We start from the raw sequence: 24136 nt of genomic DNA, 5'->3' as shown, positions 1-24136 counted from the left end.
TTGTGGGTATTTTCTCCCCTCTTATTCTGCTGCTTTATAAGAAAATATAGAATTGCCTCCATGATTTCTCTGAAATAATAATTCATTTACAAATCAAACTGGCACCCTTCTGTTCTGTTTCTATGTCTTTTTTTTAAGTTTACTTATTTATTTTGAGAGAGAGAGAGAGAGATGAGAAAGCATGAGTGGGGGAGGGGCAGAGAGAGAGGGAGAGGATCCCAAACAGGCTCCTCATAGTGCAGAGCCCCAGGTGCAGCCGAAATCACCAACCGTGAGATCATGACCTGAGCCAAAGTTGGACACTCAACCGACAGAGCCACCCAGGCACCCCTCCATGTTTTTTTAAATACAAAATAGAGATATTTTAAATGCCAAACAAACTCTATATATACAGTACTAACAATGCACAGACATCAATGAGATGACAGGATGAGAGCATCTATGACCAAGGTCCTCCTTGCTCAGGTAGCATCAACTATGTTTCAGCTTCTGCCAGGTCAACAGAGGCTATAAAAGGCAGCTCTGCCTCACAGATACTAAAATATAAAAAATTGTACATCTCATAATCAATAAAATATGTAATTGCATTTTGCGGGTATGGTATCCCTTCCTTCTGCCTTTCCCTTCATTAGCACTTAACAATAGTATTTATAAAATATGCCATCTGTCCTGTCAATTTATATTCTGCCTCTGTCCATTATTTATACCACAACTCTGAGTTCTAAGATGCTCTCCTCCTTGGTTGTTGCTATGTGTGCAGATGTGTGTCATTGTGTCATATAGAGAGCCAGATAGGAAAGTTAATAATGGAAACTTAAGTCAAAGTGCATATCATGATTTAGAGATCTAGCCAAACAGTAAAACTCTGATTTAAAAAAAGTCTTTCTAGGAGTGCCTGGGTGGCTTAGCTGGTTAAGTGTCTGACTTTGGCTCAGGTCATAATCCTGCAGTTTGTGGGTTTGAGCCCCACATTGGGCTCTCTGCTATCAGTGTGGAGCATGCTTCAGAGTCTCTGTATCCCGCACTCTCTGCCCCTCCCCTGCTCACATTCTCTCTCTCTCTCTCTCTCTCTCTCTCTCTCTCTCTCTCTCTCAAAAATAAACACGTAACATGCTGACAGCTCGGGGCTTGGAGCCTGCTTCTGATTCTGTGTCTCCCTCTCTCTCTTCTCCTCCCCTCCTTGCACTCTGTCTCTCAAAAAAATAAATAAATAAATAAATAAAAATAAACATTAAAAAAATAATAAACAAATTAAATCTTAAAAAAATCTTTCTATTGAAAAATTAAAGCAATTTAACAATAGAAACTTAAAGAGACCTGTTCTTATAATTCAAGTTAAGAAGTAAGCATTTTTCAATAAGAATATATAACTGATTTTAACCAATATATAATCACATACAATTATAATTAATAATTTCCAAAACTATATTCTATTTAACCCACGTAATTCATATGCTCCAGTAAAATTAATTACAAATATAAATTTAACAATAAAGTAATTTTCACAGAGACTATAGAAATATTCATATACATACTAATAATTATTACTATTTTACCTTTTTTGGTGAGGTTAATTAGTAAAATTCATTAATAGCTGAAAAATCTTAAATCACTGAATATATAATCAACTCCATGAAATGGAATTCTTCACAGATGGACCCCCACCGTCTTGTCCAAAGAAGCTCTTAGCACGTATGGAGTTTGGTAAGATAATTAGCCAGTTTCAGACGTTACATTTAAGGTTGCCTCCCACAATTAAGCTGGGGCACAAATGCCTTAGCTCTAAGGAAATACCTTTGTGAGTCAAGAGGGTGTCTCTACATTTCAAAGGGGGCATGCAGTCAACAAAAGTGTAGCACCTCCCAGAATTTCAATCTGAATATTCCTAGTAAAGTTACACTTTCAAGTTACATTTTCTGCCCCTAAGTGCCATTATTCAGAGCACAAATCATGTTGATTCCAGATGAAACAGTGCCTCCACCATTTATACACACACAAATGCATAGGTGTATTAGAAATCTGAAGAGTAAAAGAAGGTGAGAGGGGAGGACACAGGGAAATAATATCAGGACACATAGTTTCTGAAAAACAATTTATAATTGGTTTTAGACATTTCAGTTCTTTCCTAGACAACCTGCCTAAGGTTCCCAAAGATTTCTCTCCTGCTCCTTACCACCTCTCCTTTTTCTAGCCCTTCTTTATTTCTTTTTCTCCTCTCTTCTGGCTCATCCCAATGGCTCTATACTTTTCTACTACTCATATTCAACTCTGGAATCAATACCACATCCTTGAGTCTCTCCCTAACTCCCAGAAATTAGCAATAAATAGTTTCATACACAACACACTTTCTAAACAAAATTCTGGTGCTGTTAACATTTTTCCTGCTATGCTATATGCAAAGTGGTTAAGTAACTTATCTCAGACCATACGGCCAATGCTGTCTTTCCAGTAATCTGCCTTCAATTTCTCCTTTCCTTCCACTCCAACTGAAACTCACTGACATTCTGCTGATCACCAAAAATATACAACTGAAGTAAATATTAAAAAGAAGGTTGGGAGGGGTACAAATTTTTGGTACAGTGGTCTCAATATGTTGCATGTCAATATAGATCCAGTGTAAAGATTCTTAAACTGCTACTTTTGCTGAGGCACCCCCTAATGTTTCATCACTGGCATGCAACCTATTCTCTCTCCATGGACCTGCATCAAATTGCCAGGAGAATTTAGGCTACTCTAAAATCTATTTACTAATGATGAATTAATGCTTTTAGAGTAACATTTGCTCTGACCTGCTATTTAATGCTAAAGGATTGGAAGATCACAGAGTGGGAGGGAAGGGAGGAAATAAATGGACACTGACGTAATAACTACTCTGCCTCAGGAGTTGGGTTCCCGGTGCCATGCTCACTTCCACTGCCCCCAGGAAAATGTTACTAGAAAGACCAGAGAACGTTCTGACTTTCTAAATTCAGCACACAAAATGTGAGGTCCAAGCTAATATCACTTGGATCTGGAGGGACAAGAACACATACACACAAATCGGGGTTTTATTCATATAGTCTGCCCTTCTAACTCACAGGGAGGCTGTATCATCAAAACGAGTTCTTATTAAGAGAAAATATAAAATAAAGCCTGTTTTTAAAATTTTTTTAATGTTTATTTATTCTTGAGAGAGAGACAGAGTGTGAATGGGAGAGGGGCAGAGAGAGAGGAGACACAATCACAGAATCCGAAGCAGACTCCAGGCTCCGAGCCTTCAGCACAGAGCCCGACACAATATGGGCCTCAAACTTAGGAGCCCTGAGATCATGACCTGAGCCGAAGTCGGATGCTTAACCGACTGAGCCATCCAGGCGCCCCACAAAGCCTTTTTTAATGATTCTTTCCTATTATCAACTCTTGCAGCAAATTTTGAAAATGTTGACTTATTCCTTAGAGATTTTCTATGCATAAAACTTTATATAATTAAAGCATATACATGTTTATATACTTATTTTTTCACCTAATACTCTAACATGAGCATTTGCTATTTATTAAAATTATTCATGAACTGGATGGTAGATAATTTTGTCAGTCAACTATGTTCACACAGCAAATACTGTTTCTTAAGCAAAGGTAATTTTTTATATAGTTGTAAAATTCCATTACATCCCATTGCCAAAGAAACATTAGGAACTTTGTATAACTGTATAAAAAGCAACTAATTCTTTAAAGAATTAACATTTTTTAAAGTCAGCAAAAAAAAATGATTCATGAATGTTATTTCTAAATTTCCTTGCATACTATTCCATCAGTACAGACATATGGTAAGTTACAGAAACACTGGTGAATTTTTATATGTTTAAAGAGTGTCATTGTTTTCAAATTATCCATAGCATGATATGTATATTTGTATACAGCAGGAGTTTTCCCTTTGTTTTTAGAATGGGTTTGTAGAAAAATAATGAAAAGCCTATTTTAAAATAATTTTTATTTACCACCTTTTCAAAAATTCACTTCAGACATTTCAAAAAAATCTGCATTGGCCTTTTTAATCCCCTCTGCTGTATTTTTTGGTTTTAGGTTATGCTTTTCTGGTTCCTGTTCTTGTTGCTACTTCTACGGAGATCCTGGGACTTTAAGTCGATCCTGTCATGGGATGAATCTTGGGGGATCCTCCGGGGGAGCTGAGTTTATTTTGAAAGTTCGAAGGATATGAATTGTTAGGCGTAAGGGCAGATTGTAGCAGGTTATATTTTCTAAAGGTGATCATGACAATGTTTCCTATCATACATACCCTTCTAACAATGTGACTTTGATATTCCTGCTAACAAGAGGTAGATCTGTGCTAGGACTCCTCCCCCTTGAACCTGGTGGGCCTGTGTTATTGCTTCAAACAAGACTATGATAGAATTGACACTGGGTGTGAGGAAACTAAGAAGCCACTTCTGATGTGAGGTTATAAAAATGTCATGTGCTTCTGGGGGTCTGGGTGGCTCAGTCGGTTAAGTGTCTGACTTCAGCTCAGGTCACAGTCGCACAGTTTGTGAGTTTGAGCCCCTCATCAGGCTCACTGCTGTCAGCACAGAGCCTGCTTTGGATCCTCTGTCTCCCTCTCTTTCTGCCCCTCCCCCCCAAAAAATAAATAAACATTTAAAAATAAATTTAAATTTAAATTTAGGGGCGCCTGGGTGGGTCAGTCGGTTGGGCAGCCAACTACAGCTCAGGTCATGATCTCGTGGTCTGTGAGTTCGAGCCCCGCATCAGGCTGTGTGCTGACAGCTCAGAGCCTGGAGCTTGCTTCCGTTTCTGTGTCTCCTTCTCTCTCTGCCCTTTCCCTGCTTGCTCTCTGTCTCTCTCTCTCTCTCTCTCTCAAAAATAATAAACATTAAAAAAAATTTTTTTTAATTTAAATTTAAAAAATGCCATGCGTTTCCACTTTGTTCTCTTTGGATACTAGCTTTGGGGGAAGCCAGCTACCATGTAAACAGTCCATCTGTCCTGAGGCTGTCATGCTGTGAGGGAGTCCAAATTAGCCCATGAAGAGAGACCCCATAGTGAGCCCTAAGACTATAGGGAGAAAGAGAGATGTCCCAGCTGCTCCCCAATCCTTTGCCATTTCAACTCCAGCCACTGGGTGAGAGGCCATGAGCCAGATCTTCACAGCCTAGTCCTTCCCAAACTCCTGACCCACAGAAACTGTGAAACACACTGAAAATGATTGTTGCTGTTTAAGCTATGAAAAGCGATGCGTTATTGTGCAGTAAAACTGAAACAAGAGTTTTAAAACACTTCAACTCTGATCTCACGTTCCCAATTTTTGTGATGTTATTTTCCAGTACTTTTGTTGTATCTTTTGTTTTGACACCATCAACCAAAATCGTATGCAAAGACAATGTATAGTTATTATTTTATGCACATGAGGTTTGTTTAGATTCATTCATATGCTTACCAATTTCTTTGCATACCAGCTTTTTCTTCTGAAGGAACATTCTTTTTTTCCTGAGATACATTCTTTAGAATTTCTTTTAGTGAAAGTGTACTGGTGATAAATACTCTCCTTGTCTGTTTTTCAGAAACAGACATTTTCTTTTGGAAAATAATTTGCTGAGTACTCATCTCTATGTTGATCCTTTCTCCTTTCAGTGCTTTGAAGGTACTTTTCCAGTGCTTTCTCACTTCCATTTTTACTATTTGAGGACGTTTGCTTTTTAACTGATTACCATTCTTTTGTAGGTTATCTGTCTTTTCTACCTGGCAGCTTTTTACAGTTTCTTGTTACCTTTAGTTCAGTTTTACTAAAGTGGTCTAGGTTTGCATTTTTTAAAAAAGTTAATTGACTGTGTTTGATGCTTCGTGTTTCCTGTATTTATGGATTACATTATTTTTTAATTCTAAAAAAGTCTCAATCTTTACCTTTATTTTATAATTCCACAACTCTAATGTAGTCCCTTCTCATTCTATTCTCCACATTTGGTTATCTTGCTTCCATATTTTCTCCATCCTAGACTCCAGCTCACCAATTCTCCTTCAGCTATGTGTAATCTGATGTGTATTCCTTTCAACAATCATACTTTTCATTTCTAAATGTTCTACTTGGCTCTTGTTCAGGGTTACGTAGTTAATTTTGATATTCTCTTATTGGCTTATTCCTTTTGTTCTATAAAAATTTCATTCTTAGTTATATACTGCATTCGACAATTCCAGTATATTCTAAGGCATTTGTATCTGTAATTTGTCATTTGCTCTTTGCCTCTGAGGACTCTCAATTTTAATGGCCTGTGTGCATTTCAGTGTTTGCTACATGAGCTTATGTTTATTTGAAAGTGATATATGGGAATTCCAAGAGTTTTCCTCCAGAAGAAATATGTGCTTCTGTTGGAAGCTAGGGGCTGCTAAGGACATGGGATCACATTAAATCCCTTAACAGGGATTTAATGTGGGACACACAGGAGCATAGTAGGTCCTGGGCTTGATCTCCAGCTCTCAGCATTGAGATCAGAATTTTATATCTCATAGTTAGTTTTAGTTCCCTCATTTTCTATTTTGTGGGGTTTTGTTTGTTTGTTTGGGGAGAGGTGTGCAGATACCCTTGGAGAGTCCCTAAATTTGATGAACCCAATAATACATTTGAAAATGTTTTATCCAAGAACAAAACGTATTCCATCAGGAGAGTCCTCCTGAATAGCTCTGGTGGATATCAGCCAGAACAGCTTCTACCGGACACAGTTATATTACCTCATTTGTATCTCTCACCATCGTCAAGACAATTTTATTCTCACTTGACAGATGGGAGGTTAAGGAACTAACGTTACTAGCCAGCAAGTAGAAGCACTCGTCAGTACTGGCACCAGAATTTGAACACAAATCGGTTGAAAGCCAAACTTGTGTTCCTCGCCATTATGTATGTAATATTGCCTCCCAGACACAAACTTCATAAAGATCTCTACCCTTTTAGAAGCATCTCTGCTCTGTCTTCTACTCTCTCTAGTTCCAGTTTTAGTATCTGCTTTTTAATGCTCTTGTATCATGACAGACGTTAGACTGAGCGGCTATCAGTGACTGCCAAGCCTTGATGCAAACACTGATAAGCTGCTCTGAGTTTGGAGAGAAAAGAAAAAAGAAGTCATCCGGCAGAACAGATATGGAAGTTTCAGGAACACAATCTGAGACATGAGTCATATAGAATTTTAAAGAGAAACTGCTATAATCTTCTTTAGAGCAAAGTTATTTTCCTCTATGCTCAAATTATTTTTTAAAAGTGCAGAAATAAAACAAGCAATTGTTCTCCCTGCTAATATTGCTACACTCCCAATTGTCTTTAGCAAAAGCAGAGGCAATAACCATTGGATGAAGTCTCTTCCACTTGTATGGAAAGAGATTACCCAGGCTTTATATGATATTAAGAACCTCACAATAAATATTGGGGTCTCATATCAAGTCCTCCTAATGAATTAAAAGTTAAGCATGTACAAATTTTAAAAAGCTAATTCCACCATTCACTTATACTCCATTTGTTCTAAAGATTTTATTTCCTAATTCATGTCAACTTTTTTTAAAAAAAAGAGTAAATAAGTCTTCCCAGTTAAGTATTCCACTAATACTATTTTGAAATATCTGTTACTAAAAAATTCATCTCCTCATCTTAAGATCATAGATATTTTAACCGACACCAAAACAAAATATTTTCTTTAAAAAAAGCTTATTTATTTTGAGAGAGAGAGAGAGAGAGCCAGGGAGGAGGAGAGAGAGAGAGGGAGGGAGAGAATCCCAAGCAGGCTCCTTTAGCCTGTTGTTAGTACAGAGCCCAATGTGGGGCTCAATCTCACCAACCATGAAATCATGACCTCCACGGAAATCTAGAGTCAGACACTTAACCAAATGAGCCACCCAGGTGCCCCCCAAAAATCTCTTTTTATAAGATAAATCAAACCACATTCAAATTTGATTTGTAAAATTTGGTTTCACGAGATTTTTAAAATATATTCATTCATTCCACAAACATTTACTCTGCATGTCTTGAATGCTAAACAACATGCTAGGGTCTAAAGAGCAAGGTGAAAGATTCTTGACTCCAAGCTGCTCACACCTGTACTACTGCCTCTCATATGCCTACCTGGAAACACACACACACTCAGGACCCTGATGCTCTTTGTTAGTGGCTGCAAATAATCATTTCCCAAGTTAGAGCTTCAAAGTTTACAAATGAATTCTTAATGTCATAATAGGACAATCAATTAAGTTCCAGTTTTTATGTATAATAATCATTTTCCCAAATACATACTGAACTCCTGTTGCAGGTAAATGGCTAATTGAGTTTTCAACTCTACTGCAAAAACTGTATTGAAACAAGCTTTGAGAAGTCTCATCTCTATTTTTACATCATGTTACTGTAGAATGACTCAGGCTAGGCCAAGTAAATTTTAAATATTTGTGAGTAATGGAAACTATGGAAAATCTGATAAAAAAATGCTATAATATGTGCACATACATGAAAGTTTTGTATAAATTTCAGAAGGGGTTCAGGGAACCCCTAAAACTCTTCAACAGACCATTCAATAGGATCATGGGAATATCTGCTGACTGTCAGCAACTCCAGGGTGGGAATTTCAGCCGTGTGTCATTCACGTTAGTACTCCCTGTCCCAGAGCAGATTTCAAATAGTATTTGTTGAATGAACATCCTGGCAGCATTGTTCTTGTGAAGCTTGCATTTTTATCTCCTCTTCCCCTGTGAATTTCCAAGTTCCACTTCCACATATATCCTTTCCTAAAACTTATCCGACAGCCTAGGCAACAATCTTTTTTCCAGGCCCTACTTTCATAATTCTCCCTTCTCCACTTCACAAAAGGCACACCTCCTATCACCCAAATATTACAATGATGCATTGTCTCAGAGGGTAAAAACCACTCAAGCAGGCAAACAAAGAAACATTTCCAAGATACAGTTTCTGAGGGAGTGTCCCTTGAGAAAGAACAAAAAGATCCTTATAAAAAATACAAAGAAGCTATACTTCATTTTATCCAGAGGATAAACTACTGGCAATCCCCATACCTTACTTCTATGTTGAGGAATTAGAATTCAGAAGTAAGATGATTATATGGGTTACATTTTAACACCTACTTGAATTAAAAGGTGGTCAGCCTTTTTCTTACAGAAAGACAATTTGACTTCTGAATTACTTCAACAAAGAACACTGACTTTGTTAGAAGGGCAGGTAACATCCAAAGAGCTGTATCTGCATTTCTGAGACTTTGGCAATATATATTTAAAGCATATGCACAATACAGAATACACTGAAAGTACATACTTGGTGAAATATAACCTTATGCCAAAAAATTAGATAACTTAAAAATGATCAAGGAAACAATGATGGATTTTTAAAATACTTTTAAAGGATATTTAAACAAAACTATTTGAGGCCCAAGGAATTAGAAGCAGTATGTTGATGAAGGGGTAACCCCATGAACAGATCCTTGCTGTCATCTACCTACAAAACTCAGCAAAGAAAGGAAGCGAACAATAGCAGTGAATTTGAACATCCAATACACTCTGCTGCCATATTAGAACAACCTCTCTTCTCTGAGCCCATAACAAAGCACTCAGAAGGTAAGCGTGACTTCCTGCAAAGCCCTTTCTAACCTTGCGTCTCAACTGTCCTAACTAATCTCTTTGTTCTGGGTGCAGTCAAGAAGAATGCACTTTATATCCACTGAACAACAATTTGTGAAGAAGTCAGATCTCATGTTATGCATTCTTACCACACACACACACACACAAAACAGAAGCCCAAGGAAACTTTTGGAGGTGATAGATATGTTTAGTACCTTGAGTGTGGTAGTAAGTATCATTAGTGTATGCATATGCCCCAAATCATCAAATTATATACATTAACCATGCAGGTTATACCTGCAATTACACCTCAATAAAACTGTTTTTTAAAAGATAAGAATGCACTCTAAACAATATATCCTAACAAAGGCTATAGCAGAGTTCCTTGCTGAGAATTTCTTTTAAAGAAATCAATAATGCTATCTTCTCTAACCTTATTTTTGCTACCATAATTATGTGTCCTCCTATACATATATTTATTTTATTGAAAGACAATAAAAGTATTGTTATAAAAACAAATATTCACATGGATTGAATTTCTTAAATATGAAAAATGAAACTATAAATGCACTAGAAAAATACAAGATAATATTTTTTTATGGAGGGGATGTGGATAAGGAGGATCATCCAAAGAAAGATTGAAAAATAAAGCCATAAAGGAAAAGGAAATTTCAATGCATAAAACGTGTTAAATTTTGAAAGGACATAAGTTAAAAGATCTATGATATGCTAGAAGGAAATATTTGCTACATATACAGCAAACATATCTATAATATAAATAGCTAATATCTATCATACAAACCATTCCTATAAATCAACAGGAATATATTTTTTAAAAGAAAAATCACACAAAATGAGCAAAAAATACAAGCAGGCAATTCACAGAGGAAATACTAATAATCAATACCCACTCAGCCTTTGCTGTATTCAGAAAAATGCATATTAAGTAAAAAGTAATATATCATCTCCCACCTAACAAACTGCCAAAAACTTAAAAGATGAATAGTACATAATGTCGTTTTTAGTATTGGGAAACAGGTAGTCTTATCATTTACAAAAGAGAAAGTAAATGGTACATTTTAGAAGGGTGATTTCACAGTATCTGTCAAAATTAAAAATTGTTGGGTTGCATTTCTAAAGATCTATTGTGTGAGAATGCTTACTGTTAAACCCAAACAAGCAGGTGCAGCATTGCTTATAAAGTGACACACAGGTGCTAGTCACTTGGATAGGACTCCTTTAGATTACAACTGGCTGAGCCCACAACATCTGGGTATTTCAGTCCTAATTGCTAGTTATCTGTATGGGAGAATATGAGGCAATGTTGGATTCCTCTTTTCACAGGGATTGAGTCATTCTCTATAATGAATAATCCTTGGAGAAACAGCCCATAGTGTACTGACCGGCTTCATCAACTAGAGACCAACCCACCGAAGCTTCCACAGCAGCTGTCAAGATCTCTAGAATTGATTTGGGAGCAAGAATTTTCCATCTGAGTTCCTAAATCTGATTGATTGTAACATAGTATAAGATCATCACATGATTAAAAATTCCTGTGCATTCTAACAATATTATTATGTTCATGCATACATGTACAGTAGGTTGGTCATTTTTTGTTTTTATTCTTTAACAAAACCAATATTAACTCAGTTCACCAATCAATGCCAATCAACGAGTTGGGACAAAAGCCAAGAAGTTGGAGAGTAGTAGGAATGACTAAGCAGGCTATTGCTTGTTTTGAGCAAAACAATGAATTTTCATGTTATTTCTACCACCTCTAAAGGAAAGAAACAGAGTCCCAGAAGAAGCATAAAATAGTGTTTAGATTCCCATAATCCTGCTTAGTTTATTTACAATTCTCTCCTTCATTTTTCCTGCCTGTCCAGATGGGTTTCTTCTTTATTTCTCAAACTGAATTATGTTCACTGTCTTTAAGATGTTAAATACTTCAAAGGCCTTCCTCTTTAGTTCCTCACAAACAAAAGTCATAAACTCTTACCTTTGCCGAATTATGCTGGGGTTAGCTGTCACTAAATGACTTTTGGATCCAACATCTTTAGTGTATTCACTTGACAAAGGAGGAAGATTGCATCTAGAGAAACAAAAACATTTTAGAATGATTTACAAACTTTTAAATCAAGTCTGTTTTCATGACAAATGGGAATTTTACTAGGTCTAGCTCAGTTCAAAAATAATCATTTTTATCACCTCTTCCTTTTAATAGTCATTAGATGACTAACTATAACCATCTTAAAAGTGCAGTCATAAAAACTAGTCCTGTTTAGAAGAAAGAAAATGTCAGTTAGAGAGTTAAGTGATCTATTAAAAAAGAGACATTAACTATTCCATTCAAAATATTTTTGAGGTGGTAGGACAGGAAGTATTAGGCTTGAAACTGGAACTCAAGAGGGTGTGGTACATTAAGGACACAGGACTACAGTGTTCTCTGTATACCCCAAAACCTCAAGACACAGGTAAGAATTGTATTTGCTTATGGTTTTTCTTTCTTTTCCCAAATTCTAAATTTTACAATGTACATTCAGAGCAAACTCTGCCATCTAAATCAATATATGCCCAATGTATGTGTTGACTACTGGTGAACACATAGTGATTTGTTATCTAAAGAAATGCACTGATTCTCCACTGTCCCAGTTCAGCCAAGGGAAAGAGTACAGGTGATGGTTTCCTGGTGACAAAAATAACTCCCCTCCCTCACCACACACACACACACACACACACACACACACACACACACACACCACCCCAGCAGCGCCGGCTGCTTTCTTTGGCCACAATGTCTTATGAATGTTTACAATGGAAAATATGGCAACTGCATATCCAAATTCCATGGCTTTCTACCAGGGGAACATTAGGCAAGTTAATTCATCTGCCTGGCCTCAGTTTCCCCATTACACAAAATGAGGATAATGGCTTTTCCTTTCTAATGAGGCTGTTCTAAGGATTACAGTAAAAAATGTGTAAGAAGTCCCTAGCTTGATACCTCACACATAGTAAAAACTAAAAAATATCATGTATCAGAAGTATATATACATATAACTAAATATATACATATTATTTATGAAGACCCTAAATGAATCTGTACTTTACATTAGGTTTTCTTTTATTACTCTGTCCTACTTTCTCCTCTCCACCCATAGCTCTAACCTGACTCCTACCACATCAGGGCATGTCTAACTTGTCACTATTTCAACAAACTAAAACTTCATGCGTTCATAGTGAACAAGAGCTCTGCCATTCCCCCAACTACTAAATTTGCCTTACAAATTTCCCCAGGGCATGGAAATGTCCATGCACCCACTCAGCTGAGCAGCTCAAGTTCCTTGATGTTATCTTGTATTTGCCCTGTGACTCCTACCACATTAGGGCATCCTGGGTGGAACTTGTCTCAGTTGATTTGGAATGTTCCTTTCATCTGCTCTACAGTAATGAGATATTGGGTTTTCAGGCAGCTACCCACAGATTAATTGGTCAGGCAGTTGGTGACTTTTGCTGTGTGCCCACTAAGAACAAACACAATGGTCACTGTGAGCGGGTGAAGGGGAAGCCAAGTCACAGGGGCTCCTCTTGAGATGTCTAGAGCCTAGTGGTCACACCATATCTCGCGGGGTTTCTGAGAACCCTTGTGGGGGAATGAGCTTAAGCATTACCAACCAGGCTCATCCGGCAATGGTGCTATGATCTTGTGATTTAACTGACCTTTGCAAAGATGAAGGTGATTTCAAGGATAAAACATAAGCTAAAATTTGGGCATTTATCTCGTAAGGAAGATTTGATCTTGATAACATTTTAGAATCAAACATGTTACAGAAAAACTATAACCTCTGAATACCGCTGGGGAGTTCAGCCAACTTGTTTTGACATTATTAATGACACATAGCAGTATTTAATTCCCGTAGGTTGACCCATGGTTCCTATGTCTGGGTTCCTTTATACCTTCTGTCACATAGTAAAAGCTCAAGAAAAACTCCCGGATACTGATTGTCAAATCCTACAACACAGGGAAATGCTTAAAACAATTAAGATAACCTTTTAACATATGCATTTCTGGAAAATAATGACACTGTATTTTGGTGTAAGTATCTGCCTTAAGTTCTTCTGGGTAAACTTTCTCTTCAAGTGCAAATGTCTGTGGCACTTCCTTAGAGCTCTTTTCTTAGAAAAAGCACACTGTAATTTTAGCTCCTCAATTCCTAAATTGATAATTACATAGATTTACAAAGAAGGCATATTTAATACAAATTGTTTCTAATAAGGCTTAATTGTGTAAAAGTGTTTCAAAATTTGTATTATTGTTTGTTGGCACAATTAACAGATATTAATGGCTAATGTGTCTTGGTAACCGTGCTCATGATCCTGAAAGATTGATCACAGAATTGATGAGAAATGAGTATTCTTTGAATTGGGGAGTAAAGTGTTTGGGTTTGGTGAAGAAGAATGTTTAAACAGAAAAAAAAATCATAAAAGTACTTTTAAAATGTCATACATATCATTCATCATCAGGGAAATACAAATCAAAACTACAATGACATATCACCTGACACCTGTGACAATGGCTAAAATTAACAACACAAGAAATAACAGGTGTTGGCAAGGATGAGGAAAAAGGGGAACCCTCTTGTACTGTTTGTAGGAATGCAAACTGGTACAGTCACTCTGGAAAACAATATGGAGTTACCTTAAAAAGTTAAAAATTGAACTACCCTATCATCCAGCAATTGAACTGCAAGGTACTTACTCAAAGAATACAAACACACTAATTCAAAGGGATACACCCTGATGTTTGTTGTGCATTATCTACAACAATAGCCAAACTATGAAAACAACCCAAGTGTCCATCAACTGATGATCAGATAAAGAAGTGGTAATCATATACATAATGGAATATTACTCAGCCATAAAAAAGAATGAAATCTTGCCATTTGCAGTGATGAGGATGGAGCTAAAGAGTATTGTGCTGATGAAATAAGTCAGTCAAATAAAGAGAAATACCATATGATTTCACTCATATGTGGAATTTAGGAAACAAAACAATCGAGCATAGGGGGAAAAGGAGAGACGCAAACCAGGAAACAGACTCTTAACTACATCGAACAAATTGATGGTTACTAGAGGAGAGGTGTGTGTGGGGATGGGCTGAATAGGCCATGGGGATTAAGGAAGGCACTTGTTGTGATGAGCACCAGGTATTGTGAGGAAGTATTGAATCACTATATTGTATACCTGAAACTAGTATTATAATGTATCTTAAGTAACTGGAGTTTAAATAAAAACTTTAAAAAATGTTATACATAATTAAGTATGCAAAATACACATTTGAGCCTAATTCCAAGGTACCAAAATTATGTTACCCTCACTTGTATCTCTGAGCCACCCAAATCATCTCCAAGATGCAATTACCATTACCTCTGGCTTCCAGACCTTCCAGATAAATTTTATTCAACAATATTATTTTTTAAGTGTTGTATTGGGTTATAGAGCAAACATTTACTTTGAAAAACAAGAAATCGGGGCGCCTGGGTGGCTCAGTTGGTTAAGCGTCCAACTTGGGCTCAGGTCATGATCTCGTGGTCCGTGAGTTCGATCCCCACGTCGGGTTCTGTGCTGACCGCTCAGAGCCTGGAGCCTGTTTCAGATTCTGTGTCTCCCTCTCTCTCTGCCCCTCCCCCGTTCATGCTCTGTCTCTCTCTGTCTCAAAAATAAATAAACGTTTAAAAAAAATTAAATAAAAAAGAAAAACAAGAAATAAATTTTTAGCATTAGAAAATGTACTTGAAGAGGGCACTTGTGATAAGCACTGGGTGATACATATAAGTAATGAATAACTAAATTCTACTCCTGAATCCAATATTACACTATATGTTAACTAACCAGAATTTAAATTCAAACGTTAAAAAGTAACAAATAAAGTAAAATTTTAAAAATGCACTTGAAAATACCTAAGCAAAGAAAAGTGTGATATTGTTATATCCTAATACTGAAAAAACACTTTGAAGTAATGTGGTATGTCACTGTGTGCAGGTAAGGCTGTTTTTGGATCTGTTCTCTCACTGTAACTGTCCCTGCACCCTATAGTCTAATACCAGACATACTACATGCTTTCTAATCATATGTACTCACTAAATATTTAATTTTGAATGGATGATACTACCTCAATTTTCTCAGGGTGCCCAAAAATTGTGCATGAAGCAACCATTTCTAAGTAGATCCATAAATGGTCAAATAAGAATAATTTATAAACAGATTATCAACCCTTAATTACTCTCATATTATAAACCATAAATGAGGCTTTTAAAGAATTTGAGTGCATTATGAAAATGGCCCTATTCTTTGCAGGGATTCAAGACGGTGGCATAGGAAGACCCCATACTCATCTCCTCCCCTGGGCACACCAAATCTACAGCTAAATATAGAATAATTCTCCCTGGAAAAGACCCGAAAACAGGCTGAATAGTAATTCCACAACAAAAGATAAATGGGCCACATCAAGAAGGGTAGGAGAGGCAGAGACACGGTCTTGTCACAAACCCCACTCCCGGTATGGCAACCCACAGGTGGGAGTGATCTCACAATTACAGAGCATATCCCTACGGAGAAAAGTACTTGAGCCCCAGATCATGCACCCCAACCCCTGGGACCTGCATCAGAGAGACGAGGCCCCAAAATGTCTGGCTTTGAAAACCAGCATGGCTTATACCCAGAAGACCCAAAGGACTATAGGAAACTAAGACTCCCATCTTAAAAGGGCTTGTGCACAGACTCATTTACCCTGGGAATCAGCACGAAAATGGCAAGTTGAAAAGCACCTTGACCATATGTGAATGAAATGCATGGGCTAATCTTAAAGCATCTGCCAGAAGGGCAAGGGTCTGTTGGAACTCTCTTCAGGAATGGAGGTGATTCCATGGGTTATTTTTGCACTCTCCTACCTTGCTGGCACCACTTTCCCTGAACTGGTGCTCCAATTCCCTCCTTTGATATAAAATTCCAAACTTAGCAGGCATGAATCCTATTGTTCCTCTGCCCTGCCAAAGCCTGTGGAAGGACATGCTCCAGTCTGGTGCTGTCTTGTAGACCCGTGTCTCCAAAGTCAGCAGCTGCATGCAGGACACACAAAGGATGCCCCTCAAACACCTGGCTCTGGGCCAAGGGGAACTTGTGTATCTGGGCCCCACAGGTCTTAAACAATTAGAGAAACAGTTCCTGGCAGGCAACCAACCCCAGGTCACTGAACAGACAGCAAACTAAAACAGATCCCCATCTTCCTGTAACCATTCTTTGAAGACCGGGACACATAACTGTTTGACATAATACACAGACACAAACACAGAGTGTCAAGAAAAATGAGGAAAAGAGGTATATTCTTCAGTTGAAAGAACAAGATAAGACCCCAGAACAAAATCTTAATGAAATGGAGATAAGTAATTTACCTGATAGAGTTCAAAGTAATGATCACAAAGATGCTCACCAATCTCAGGAGAGTGGATGAACACAGAAAGAATTTCAACAAACAGATATAAAATATAAAAAAGTACCAAACAGGGGCACCTGGGTGGCTCAGTCAGTTAAGCATCTGACTCTTGATATTGGCTCAGGTCATGATCTCACCATCTGTGGGACTGAGCCCCATGTCTGGGCTCTGCGCTGGCAGCATGGAACCTGCTTGAGATTCACTCTCTCCCTCTCTCTCTGCCCCTGCCTCACTTGCTCTCTCTCTCTCTCTCTCTCTCTCTCACAAAATAAATAAACATTTAAAAATTTTTAAAAAAGAAAATACCAAACAGAAGTCATAGAGTAGAAAAATACAATAACTGAACTGAAAAATACACTAGAGGGTTTCAACATCAGAGTAGATGAAATAGAAGAAAGTATCAGTCATCTGGAAGGCAGGACATTGGAACTCACCCAAACAAAGCAGCAAAAAGAAAAAAAGAAAAAAAAAACTTTGAAGTGAAGATAGTTTAAGAACCTCTGGGACAACATCAAGTAGATCAACATTTGCATAATATGGGGGATACCAGGAGGAGAGGAGAAAGGGACAGAAAATTTACTTGAAGAAATGATTACTGAAAACTTCCCTAACCTGGGGAATGAAATAGACATTCAGATTTAGAAAGTCCAGAGAGTTAAAAAAAAAAAAAAGATACATCTCGAGACCCACACGAGGACACATTACAGTTAAAATGTCAAAAGTTAGGAGTGCTGGGTGGCTCAGTCAGTTAAGCACCCAACTCTTGATTTTGGCTCAGGTCATGATCTCATGGTTTGTGGGATCAAGCCTTGTGTTGGGCTCTATGCTAACAGAGCAGAGCCTGCTTGGGATTCCCTCTCTCTCTCTTCCTGTGTCCTTTCCCTGGTCTCTCTCTCTCTCTCTCTTTCTCTCTCTCTCTCTCTCTTTCAAAACAAATAAATAAACTTTTAAAAAATACCAAAGTTAAAGATAGAATCTTAAAGCAGCAAGAGAAAAACAACTTAATATATATAAGGAAACCCTCTTAAGACTATATTCAGACTTTCAGCAGAAACCTTGCAGATCAGAAGGAAATGGCATGATATATTCTAGGTATGGAAAGCAAAAAACTGCCAATCAAGAAGACTCTACCTGGCAAGGTTATCATTCAATTGAAGGAGAGATAGAGGGCTTTCCAGACAAGCAAAAACTAAAGGACCACCATCAAACTGGCCTTACAAGAAACATTAAAGGAACTTCTTTGGGGCACCTGTATGGCTCAGTTAAGTGTCTGACTTTGGCTCAGGTCATGATCTCACGGTTCATGGGTTCGATCCCCACCTCGGGCTCTGTGCTGACAGCTCAGAGCCTGGAGCCTGCTTCGGATTCTGTGTCTCCCTCTCTCTCTGCTCCTCCCCTGCTCATGCCCTGTATCTCTATGTCTCTCAAAAATGAATAAACATTAAAAAAAATTTAAGGAACTTCTTTAAACTGAAGAGAAAGGGCACTTATTAATAACAAGAAAACATATGAAAGTATAATTTTCATTGGTAAAGGCAAATATATAATAAAGGTAATGGACTAATCATTTACAAAGTTACCATGAAGGTTAAAATATAAAACGAGTAAAAATAATTATAATTACAATAATTAGTTAAAGGATACACAAAATAAAAGGATGTAAAACATGACATCAAAAACAAAACATGGACAGAGGACTAAAAATGTATGGCTTTAGTATGTATTCAAACTTGCTATCAACTTAAAATAGACTAGTCTGAATATATAGGCTGATATATGTAAGCCTCATGGTAGTCACAAAGCAAAAACTTACAGTAGATATACAAAAGATAATAAGAATGGAATTGGAACATAACACTGAAGAAAGGTATCAAACCATATGGGGGAGAGTACAAAAGAAGAAGAAACGAAGAGGAACTAGAAAAAGCCAGAAAACAATGAACTAAATGACAAAAGTACATACCTACCTATAATTAGTTTAAATATAAGTGGACTAAATTCTCCAGTCAAAAGACATAGAGTGTCCATCAATGGATGAAAGGATAGCGACGCCTGGGTGCTCAGTCGATTAAGCATCTGACTCTTGATCTTGGCTCAAGTGATGATCTCACAGTTTGTGGGATCTGCGCTGACAACATGGAGCCTGCTTGAGATTCTCTCTCTCCCTCTCTCTCTCTGCCCCTTCCCTGTTCTCTCTTGCTCTCTGTCTCTCCCTCTCTCACAAAAATAAGTACATAAAAACTTTAAAAAATGGATGAAAGGATAAAGATGATGATGTATATACATACAATGGAATACTACTCAGTTATAAAAAAGAATGAAATCTTGCCATTTGTCACAACACAGATAGACCTTGAGAGTATTACCATAAGTGAACTAAGTCACAGAGAAAGACAAATGCTTTGTGATTTCACTTATATGTGGAATCAAAAACACAAAACAAACAAAACAAAACAAAATTCATAGATGGAGAAAACAGATTGGTGTTATTAGAGGGGACAGGGATGGGAGTGGGAGAAATGGGAACAGGGGGTCAGGAAATACAAATCTCCAGTCAGAAAATAAATAAGTCATGGGAGTAACATAGAGCATGATGACTATAGTCAATAACTACCCTGTTGGGCACCTGTGTGGCTCAGTCGGTTGAGTGTCCGACTTCGGCTCAGGTCATGATCTCACAGCTTGTGGGTTCGAGCCCCGTGTCGGGCTCTGTGCTGACTGCTCAGAGCCTGGAGCCTGTTTCAGATTCTGTGTCTCCCTCTCTCTCTGACCCTCCCCCGTTCATGCTCTGTCTCTGTCTCAAAAATAAATAAACGTTAAAAAAAAATAATTACCCTATTGCATATTATGTAATTTTATATGGTAACAGGGAAATGAGACTTATTGTGGTGATTGTTTCAGCGCGTACAAATACCAAATCATTATGTTGTACACCTAAAACTAATATAATGTTATATGTTAATTATAGTTCAATTTAAAAAAAGAAAATGGCGCTATTCTTTAAATTAAATCAAAGGCACATGCACACATAGCTCTAACTCTTTGAATTCTTAGTCCTCACCTCTCCCATCATTCTATGAACATTATGCTTAGTACTGGGCTATGCACCCTAACCACAAACACTCATTAATTCTGAATTTGAATACAGCAATGTTGATGGCCTATAATGCAGTCTTAGTCTTGTTTATTTACAATAAATAAATATAGATAACCTCCTAAAATGCTTAGGTCTAGTCTTCAACATGTTAAGTTTAAAATATGCATCTTCCTAAATGTAGTGACACACACATATACACACTTAGGAATAATATAAAAATACATTTATTTTACTGCCTCCTGCCAGATTATACTAAGGCCTCTTGAAATCACTTAAATTCCCTGAATCTGTGAGTATAATAACCACTCCTCCTTGTTCCTTACATAGTTTTTGGAAAGAGCAAATAAACATACTCAAGAGGAAGCTGAAAATATAAACTAGACTACACAAACTGTTACAATTACATGCTATTCATATAATCACAGATAGAACCAGTTTCCACAGTGGAAAGGCTTGAGGAATTGTCCACTCCAACTCCCTCATAAAGACTGGCAAACTGAGCCCCAGCAAGGATAAATGACGTGTGGTAGGTCACAGAGCTAGTTTGTGGCAAAGGCTTGTCCTCCTCTTCCCCACTGTGTTCTTTTCTGGCTCCTCAGCCTCTCCCTAATGCCAGTGCATTGAAGTGGGTACCTGAGTTTGGCCCCAGGGCCTTTGCTCTTCCCATCAACCTAAACAGTGGCCACTCCCATAGCATAAATATCTCTCCAGCCTCATCTCACTGCACTGTGGCAGCACTTGGCATCTTTTCCACATTAAAGCCTCAGAAAGGCTCTTCCTGTCCCCAGGGTGAAATGGAGAGAGGGCTCACTCCACACACCACTTATCAGAAGGTTCCTGATCCCTCACCCTCTGTCTCTGAATTACCCCTATCAGAGTCCTAGCACATCTCTAGGTTCTAAATACAAGACAGAATAGTTTTGGTTTTGTTTTTAATGTTTTTAATGAGTATTTCTTTATTTTGAGAGAGAGGGAGAGAGAGAGAGTAGGGGAGAGGCAGAGAGAGAGGGAGAGAGAGAATTCCAAGCAGGCTCCATGCCACAATGTGGGGCTGGAACCCACAAACCGTGAGATCACAACCTGAGCTGAAATCAAGAGTTGGATACTTACACAATGGAGCCACCCCGGTGCCCCCAAGGCAGAATTGTTTAACGTACCGTTTCTAGACCCAGCTAAGGCCCAAACAAAGCAGGAGTTCAATAAATAGATACTGTATTGACTTGAATTATGAGAACTACATTATTATTTTCTACATTTTCTTATTGTTTATATATATTGCAATAATAATAATAATAATTGCAATGGAGAGGAAAACATAGTCCTACACTGGAAAAACTATGGCAGGGCGCATCCATGAAGGAAAGACAGATATAGAAGAATCTCCCCACTGTGCTACAGGCTTCACCAAAGATAAAAAGTCTTCTAAGAAGCCCAACTCTTGTTCTCTGAGTGGGAGCTTGGCCCTCCCCCAGGTACATGGCTTCCCCTGAAATACTCACAAGGAGTGCTTTCACTCTCCCCTATTCCATTGAGCTCAGAGGTGGTTTAGTGTACTCTTAGCCACCTTTGACCATTTCTAGACCATTATTTATTTACCCTTAAACATGAACACAAAAACCAAATCCCATGCCACTGTACCCCTTCCTTTACTCAGCTTCTTCCTTCCCTCTGTGTTGCTGTAGGCCTCCACCTTCCTGGCCCTGGAGCCCTCTGGCACATGGGTCATAGTTATTCCTACCTCAGGGAGACTTTGGGCTTTGGGGTCCACCTGAAAGAATCTCCACAATACAGCTTCAAAGTTCCTACACTTCTGCAGTTTCATGTGTCTTCTTTTTCTGCCACATGTCCTATCATTCCCCAGACAAACTGAGTTCTGCCATCATATACTCCAGTGGGCCACTCTTTGACATCGGTTCTTATGATTCCATCTCTCCTTCATCTTTGCCACCACCCACTCCCTTGGGGCTCTGAATGACCCTGTCCTTTGGCCCCGTTTGGTGCCCTTCATCTCTTGGTCATGCTCCTCAAAGCCCACTTGCTAACCAGCCCAGACTTCAAGGTGTATCACCTCACACTTTCTCTAGCCAGGATCCTCCATGTTGTCACTCCCCATTCTTCCTCCCTCTCAGCCACACAGTCCCAAAATCACTTGCTGTCTTCACTCCTGGTCAAAATCACCCACAAGTGCAGGTTGGCACCACTACAGGTTGATGGTCTCCAGCCCTGGCTGGCTGCATCTTAGCAATTCTTTTACATGGCCCTGTAGAAGCCTCCTATTTTCCCCTCAAAGTGACATGTCACCACTCAGTCCCTTTACCAAGCTTCCTCCCTGCACAAAAGTTATGACCCCTCCTTCCTTCCAGTGTTCCTAGCCAAACACACATCATCAGATCCCTCTTCAAATCCCACTGGCTACTTACAAACATTTTTGTGAAAAACAGAGAAGAAAAGGGTGTAGAGTGTAATGAATAAATGAAAATGTGTATTCACAGTCAATTTTTAAATCAATTTTTAAAGTTTTTGTCACCTGACTGTATAATCTAACACAAAAGCTCAGTGTTTCTACTTTTGGGTTTCCCCATGACCTCTGAACCCTTCTTGGCTTTGTACTTTCTTGGGGCATGTTCCCCTGCTCCCCAGCCCTCTCCTAAATTCACTTGTACATGAACTTGAAGGGAAGCTAAAGAGCAGTTACAATTGATTAATCACAAGTGACTAGTTTTGAAAGGCCCCAGGGCTTGTGGGAGGTGTGGGGAAAAGGGGAGAAGGCAGAGGCCGCGCTGTGGGTGCTCTCTCTTACCGCATGACAAAATTTGCTTCATCTATTTGACGGCCACAGCCACTCTTCTTCAGAATCCCACCATTTCCCACCACCGCGCATTTCTTCAAGGGCAGCTGGAATGGGGTTGCCTAGCAACAGAAAACAAGGCGGGTTTTCACTGCAGAGAACACACAACTGCTCACAAAATCATTGTTTACAGCAGATCCATTGGAGGAATTTGATTGAAGACTGGGCAGAGCAAAAGAGCATGTGGAAAGAAAGATGCCAAGAAGTTTGTAAAGAATCCACTAGCCTGTTCCTTTGAAACTAAAAGAAAGAAAGAAAGAAAGAAAGAAAGAAAGAAAGAAAGAAAGAAGAAAAAAGAACTTTGATTCCCTGAAGTGTTTTTAAATATAACATATTTTGTATCAAATTGACCATGTACATCGTGTCTCCTAGGGAAAATAGAAAAATCCAGGTCTATTTTTAATGGCATTAAACTGGGAACAAACTCAAATGAATTCTACCCCCCTATCTGAGTGCAATTTCATTAATTCCTACAATCCTCAATTCCCTCCACAAATGTTGCTCAGTGCTTCTTATGCTAACTGTCCAGGGTAAATACAAAGATACAAAAAATCACAGGCCTCAGACTCACAGCCTGGGATGCAGGGAGACTGTGAACATAAAAAATTATGTAACAGACCCTAACGTAATGCTGAAATTGTTGTAGAAGAAGTATGCTCTAAATGCTATGGAGAATCCCACACAGGAGGAAAAAGGCAAATTTCTGCCAAGCCAACTCAGGGAAGGCTTTCTCACTTGAGATGAATCTTACAGGATGAATAGGATTTTGCCAGGCAGAGAAAGCAGTATAAACAAAGGCACAAAGTATGCTGAAAGCACATGCTGTGTTTATGAGAAAATGTACACTTTGGGTGGGTCTGTCTAGAACCTGGGAGGCACTAAGGGGCAAATGACTGTGCAAACCAGACGGCATGTGACTTTCCTCCTGCAAACATTGAAGTGGAGTGTAAAGAAAATGTTCAGTGTACCTGAGTGTTCCCTGACATGCTATTTATAGTATGAGGGACTTTCAAAACCTAGCAATAGCCCCTGAAAGTGAAATGCGTCATCCAATGTCTTTTAGCTGGGTCAGGAAGAAGCCCCAGGAAAATGATCTCCTGCTTACTAAAAC

The 24136-nt window shown here is 38.4% G+C and overlaps 1 protein-coding gene across 1 annotated transcript in view; it reads right to left on the bottom strand.

The window, feature by feature from the left end:
* ST8SIA1 (ST8 alpha-N-acetyl-neuraminide alpha-2,8-sialyltransferase 1) overlaps window positions 1-24136 on the bottom strand; it is a 143133-nt gene that overhangs the window by 34430 nt on the left and 84567 nt on the right. The window contains exons 3-4 of the mRNA XM_019452202.2: window positions 22978-23087; window positions 11591-11683 (exon numbers count right to left, since the gene is read on the bottom strand). Coding sequence (XP_019307747.1) covers window positions 11591-11683; window positions 22978-23087 — 203 coding nt within the window. The remainder of the gene's footprint in view (window positions 1-11590; window positions 11684-22977; window positions 23088-24136) is intronic.

Source organism: Panthera pardus, unplaced genomic scaffold (genome assembly GCF_024362965.1).
Source record: "Panthera pardus isolate Hobbes unplaced genomic scaffold, ASM2436296v1 HiC_scaffold_6, whole genome shotgun sequence".
Taxonomy (NCBI): domain Eukaryota; kingdom Metazoa; phylum Chordata; class Mammalia; order Carnivora; family Felidae; genus Panthera; species Panthera pardus.
Note: the sequence above shows the minus strand (reverse complement) of the source record. Positions and strands in the feature narration are given on the sequence as shown.